The sequence below is a fragment of the Pollicipes pollicipes genome, unplaced genomic scaffold (genome assembly GCF_011947565.3).
Source record: "Pollicipes pollicipes isolate AB1234 unplaced genomic scaffold, Ppol_2.1 Scaffold_6686;HRSCAF=7923_pilon_pilon_pilon, whole genome shotgun sequence".
In the NCBI taxonomy this organism is placed as follows: domain Eukaryota; kingdom Metazoa; phylum Arthropoda; class Thecostraca; order Pollicipedomorpha; family Pollicipedidae; genus Pollicipes; species Pollicipes pollicipes.
In genome coordinates, this window is record NW_023596921.1 from 8749392 (window position 1) to 8755206 (window position 5815).

The 5815-nt window shown below is 51.2% G+C and overlaps 1 protein-coding gene across 1 annotated transcript; it reads left to right on the plus strand.

Annotated features, from left to right (window-relative positions):
* The first annotated feature begins 928 nt into the window (after nucleotides 1–928).
* Nucleotides 929–5373, plus strand: LOC119107411 (MTRF1L release factor glutamine methyltransferase). Its single transcript, XM_037230847.1, has 6 exons — nucleotides 929–943; nucleotides 1730–1966; nucleotides 2550–2635; nucleotides 2976–3183; nucleotides 3554–3753; nucleotides 4847–5373. The coding sequence occupies exons 1-6, from the start codon at nucleotides 929–931 to the stop codon at nucleotides 5085–5087; spliced, it is 987 nt and encodes a 328-aa protein (XP_037086742.1). The 3' UTR covers nucleotides 5088–5373.
* The last annotated feature ends 442 nt before the right edge of the window (nucleotides 5374–5815 follow it).

Sequence of the window (5815 nt, forward strand, 5' to 3'; positions counted from 1 at the left end):
CATTGTCCCGTTTCTGATATTCTAGCAACTATCAATTTACCTTTCCGTCTCTTTCTCCAATCCGAATGGGATCAGCGCGCTCATCACCACCTTCACCCAATCAAACCCATACTTCAGCACTGGCCAACAATCAATCAAGATAATCGCCTGAAGGAAGTGCTGCTTGCCAGACTGCGTATCGGTCACACCAAAATCACCCACTGCCACCTTTTCGAACTCACTCCACCACTGTGCCATCGCTGCGGCATCCCTTTCAAAATAAATCACTTCCTCCTCGTGTGTCCGGTATATCAACGATCAAGACAGCCGCTCATCAATTACACCAACGCTTATCGGCTTCCACCCAATCTCAATTCTCTCCTCGGTGATTCTTATCCTGATTTGATCGTTCTCCTCTCTGAGTTTTTACACAGTACAGGATCAGATATCTTCATTTGAATAAAGGGTTTTTTTTCCTGCATAATTTGGCAAAGATTGCAGGGTTTTCCTCATTGGCCAGGATTCCTGGTTTTTCTTAGTTACGACTTTCCAGGATTCAATAACATCACACAACACCACAAGGTCGTGCTGGGCAGCGGAGCCCGGGGCTGATCTCCCCGTTGCTGCGATGAAGCGGCCCTGGTATCCATCCATCGCACAGGTCGCCGACAGGTCAGCTGAGCCAAGGCCATCGCTGGCACGGACACCCCACACAGGACGCACGGCACCCCAGGAGTAAGGCAGATTACAATACTGTGCATACGGCTGTGAAGGGCCAGTGAGGAGACTCACTTGTTCAAACGTATTGAATGCGTGCTATGCCGTCATGAAATAAATATATCTGCTGCTGCGGCCTGATTTACTTGCTAAGATCTTGCTGGACGAAAATGAGCCAGGTTGACGTAACGTCACTTACGAATACCCTCTCCCTGGCTTTGCGCCAGACAGCATGAGCCGGTTGAACGTAATCGATGCCTGGCCGTGTGCTGGAAGCAAATTCCCCTCCCCCCCCCTCCGAGGTGGCTAGGTCCGTCGAGGGAAAAAAGAGGCCTCGCATTGGCCCACCAAAAACAAAATAAAAAAACCTCAATGCGATGGTCAGCCATACAGTTAGTTTTAACTGCATTATTTATTGCCCCACGTTGACGCTTGTGAAGTGTTGAATTTATGAGTGTGCTTGCATTACACTTATTAAAATGTATATATGCCCATGGTACGGACCATTGAACATGCTGTAGTCTATGTTGTGCTTGCCTTAACTGAAATCTAGTGGGACCATTTCCTTCCTGGTGTTTAGAAGGGTATTAAGGTTTTCTGTTTGATTTGTATTAAGTTAGGTCATGCCATTTTGGCTGATTTCTGGGAATAGGGTCTAAGCTGAGGAGGATTATTTGTGTGTCCTAACCACACCATATATTCTTGAAAATCTAGTTTCACTGCATGTTTTTGTGTTCAAATTTTAATATGCTGCAGTTCTCAGTATCAGCTGCCACACTCTGACTTCATTCAACCCTGAATGGATTGCAAAGCATCCCAGCAAGGGCAAAAATCACATTAACATCTGGTGGGCATTGTGGTGTGTGGTGTATTCACATAGTATAGCCATGCTATGCTATGTGAATGGTGATATGTGGATGGCTCCTTTCGATCCATTTATCATATGTATTCCTATTCGCATCCACACTTCCTTGCCTGGTCTCCAAACTGGGCTTTTGAAGATATTTAAAGATCACTATTTTACATATTTCAGATCATGCATGTATTTCCTCCATCCACATTTTGCAAGCTGCGATGGCTTCACTGTCATGGCTTTTCTTGCAAGATTGTCAGTTGTGTGCGCAACTTGAGCCAACTTTCTGGACAAGAAGCTTCTAACAAGGTGCAAAGCCTGCTGCAATTTTGGAAGTCACAGTTTATTCAATCAAAGGTTTCAGAGCCAGCTGAATCAGTGCAATATATCATGAGTGCTGTACTCAAATGTGCCAGGGTAAGTATGTTAATTATAAACTGGTGCTTATGTTAGTATATCTACATGAAAATGAACTTGGTTATTTTTGCACATGGCAGCTGTTTTCAGCTTTGATCCAAACATAAGATGTGAAGACTGGGCTAGTAAGACCCCTAAAAGTGTGTTTTAAAAGCTGTTGTAGTTAATGCTTGGCATCCCTTTATGTTGTCTCATGGATTTAAAACTGACAATGTTTTTGAGCTGAGTGTTTTAATGTGTTTGAAGAAATGCTGAAAAGATGTTGGGCACCTTTTTGAGAATTTTCATTTTTGACTCATCTCTTCATTTTTGATTAAGTTCTTCTATTTGTGTCATTTTGTAGTAAATGGTGTATTTCAGGGCACCAAACTGGGTTGATTTGTTCTTCTCAGGCAGCATGTTTATGACAAGCTGTGGGGTGTACAACTGTGCTTTTTTTGCACTTAAATAGCATTCTGCATTGTTTTCAGGCAGCATTCTGTCTGAAAGGAACTGGGATGTTGCCCTGGCGATGACAGTTTGTGAACATGTGCCATATATTCCGTAACCAGGCAATCACTGATGACATATTGCTTACTTGTAGGGTGATTTGGCTCGCTTGGCCGAAACAGAGCTGGATGCAGGACAACGTAAAAACCTCGAGCGTTTCTGTCTCTGTCGTCTTCACAAGTAAGGTGACAAGCAGATTGTGTGCCCAGTTAAAGAGCAAAATGGCATAGGCACATAGCTACCCATAATCTGCAATGAGCGGCGCAAAGCTACCAGTCGGTCCCCATCTCTAAAATGTCTGTGGTTATGCTCCGTTCTTTGTGACCTCTTTATTTATGTTGTGTTGTTCTGGCGTTTATTTTCCTGCAGTGTTGGAGGAACTGTAGCTAAGTAGTCTCGGTTTTCACACGTAGTTTTGAGAGTGCTTAAAAAATTAGATGACTTCAGGCGCAGGTACAGGGCGCTAGACGAAACAACCCTTTGGTAGCCCGTGCCAAGGGCCGCTCGCTCTTCACCACAGGATGCCGGTGCAGTACATCATCGGTGAGTGGGACTTCTGCGACGTGACGCTGAAGCTGCGGCCGCCCGTCTTCATCCCGCGGCCGGAGACGGAGCAGCTGGCCCAGCTGGCGGCCGAGCGGCTGCGGCAGCGCGGCGGCGGCCGTCTGCTCGAGGTCGGCTGCGGCTCCGGCGCGCTCTCCGTCGCCCTGCTTCACTGGCTGCAGGACGTGAGTAACGGCTGACCTAACTCGTCAGCCGCCGGTCCCATGCAGGGGTAATCGGTGTACAGCCTGTCTAGGTCGGTGCAGGACTGCCTTCCGTCAGTTTCCATCGCTGTGTGTTGATGGCCGAGGACTGGGTGCAGGTCCCAGTCTTGAACCGCGTTCTACCTTGATGCACGGTTGAGTATGCTGAGTGTTTATCGGTCGACCTATCCAGGTGTGGACCGCACCTGCTGTCGCGCAGTATGGTGATGGCGACGCTGGGGAGTGGTGGGGAAGGCGAGCAATCTGCGTGCCGCGTTCAGCGAAACCTATCATACACCTTGCAAACTGTAGCTTGTCGCCGCTACCGCCAGGTGTCAGTCGGTGGCAGTAGGACCAGTCGGCCGATGCGTGCCGCCTGACGGAGGAGAACGCGGCTCGGTTGGGCGTCGAGGACCGGCTGCGGGTGTATAACGCCACGCTGACCGAGGACAGCCTGCCTGGCGAGCACCGCCAGCTGTACGACCTGGTCGTCAGCAACCCGCCCTACCTGACGACCGCGGAGCTGCGCCGGCTGCAGCCCGAGATACTACTGTGAGCAGCCGCGCTGATTGGTCGCCTCGCACTGAGTTACCTACGCGGGTGTACGGGCCAGATGGGATCCAGACTGAAGTTTTCTTTGCCTTTTTCTGATCTCCCTTTAGGGATACTGACGCGGATATGTGTATCTCGAAAGAGATCTCATAAATGAGGATGTTGTTTGGTTTTCAAGATGAACAAGGCAAACGCGACTTTAAGCATAAATGTAAAATCTTCTTCCTCCCAAGATGAATAGTGAACTAACTGAGTGACTCATATCAAGAGCACTGTCTACCGGCCTCTGGCCTCTCACGTCGTAGGAATGCAGAACAATGCAGAGGTATTGTGATGTTCTGTGTAGCGTTTTGAGAGAGTGCAGAGTTGGCATGGAGTTCAGGTCCATGAGCCTGTGGTTTCCCAATTATTCGGATCTTGTGGAGAAAGTTAGGGATTACCGTACGTACAGCGTATGGGTAGTGACCAAACCGAGTCCAGCTCACGCTTTGAGTATGTGATCGGACTTGCATCTATCCAAGGTCACACGTGAAATTGAGTTGAGTCGTATTCATTGTATCGCGGTCAGCCACGGACCCCGCGAGAAGGTGAACTCCCGTCGGACGACAGAGCTCATACGAATATTTTATACAAATGTTCTCGTTTGTGTGACAGGTACAGGTCTATTGGCTCGGTATAAGTCAGGTGACCCACAGAGAAGTACGCCAGTCGTGTGTGGTTCTCAAGCTGAAAGCTGCGAGATAGGTGCGCAGTATCGGGCCGCATGGCATTCCCTCACCTCCCGCAGTTTGAGAGCCACACACTATGGCTCGCAAGCCTACGCACTACTGCAACTCTTGCGCATCTTGATCCCTCCAGCCCATCCGTCAGTGAAGCCGGATATTTCGGTCTGTTGTTGGCCGTCTTGAGAAGTGTTCCGCTCGCTGTAGTCGTGTTGCGTTTGTCCGCTGTTTGTGAGCGGCCGGAACTCCCGCCGTCCCTCCAGAGTCCTGCCAGCGCGGCTGAATCCCACCCAGTCCCGCCAGCTGGCGACTGCCGCCCCGCAGGCCGGGGGGCCGCGTGACCCACGCCGCTGACTGGCACCGCATCGCAGGTACGAGGACCGGGCGGCGCTGGATGGCGGGCCGGACGGGCTGCGCGTGACACGCCGCCTGCTGCGCCACGCACCGGGCTGGCTGCGCCCCGGCGGCCGCCTCCTGCTGGAGCTGGACCCCGCGCAGCCGGCGCGGCTCGGCGGGCTGCTGGCCGACTCCGGCAGCCCGCTCCGCCACGACCACACGCACTCAGACTACGCCGGCCGGCAGCGGTTCGCCGAGCTGTGCCTGCCGCCGTAGCCGGCTGCCGGCGGGGCGCGCGGAGCTAGCGCCGGCACACCGTCTGTGGGAACTGTCGTCCGTCAGCAAACCAGCTGTGGTGACTGTGGGCCGTCGGCAGACCTGATGTGGGGACTGTGGTCCGTCGGCAAACCAGCTGTGGTGACTGTGGTCCGTCGGCAGATCATCTGTGGGGACTGGTCCGTCGGCAAACCACCTGTGGGGACTGTGGTCTCTCAGGGATACGGGCGGCGTGGTTGTGAGTTGGTGCTGCGGTTTGGGTGGACAATACATCGCCAGGAGTGCTGTGGATGTTTCCTTGAGATGTAGAAAAGGATGTGGTCGTGGCTTTCTAGGACGCGCGAAACCAAGGAAACTGGATTGCGTCTGTAGACGTTATTCCGAAAAAGTGGGAAGGCATTTCATTTACTTCAACCGCGCTTGGAACGCACAGTCTGGACTGCCGTCGGCTTTATGCTATTCGCTGTGTTTTCACGATCAGCGCATTATGACCAACATATTTTGTATGCCTTGTCATGGCAATCTGACCGAAGGAGTCAGTTTCAGTAACACTTTTGCCGAGGTTATTGCATGCTAGTTGCATCCTTGATCGATGTTTATCTGTGTGCACCGTTCTTTCGGACTTCGGGGCATACGAAGAGCATGCATCATCACAAATGACAGTGTGACGGAAGGATTGCTAGCAAGAGAATCACCAAATTTGGCCCATTTGATTCCGAGCTGCACAA

Coding starts and splice junctions, on each gene's coding strand:
- LOC119107411 (XM_037230847.1), top strand. Junction 2,636..2,975: donor TGTCTCTGTCGTCTTCACAA/GTAAGGTGACAA, acceptor TCTTCACCACAG/GATGCCGGTGCAGTACATCA. Junction 3,754..4,846: donor CTGCAGCCCGAGATACTACT/GTGAGCAGCCGC, acceptor ACCGCATCGCAG/GTACGAGGACCGGGCGGCGC.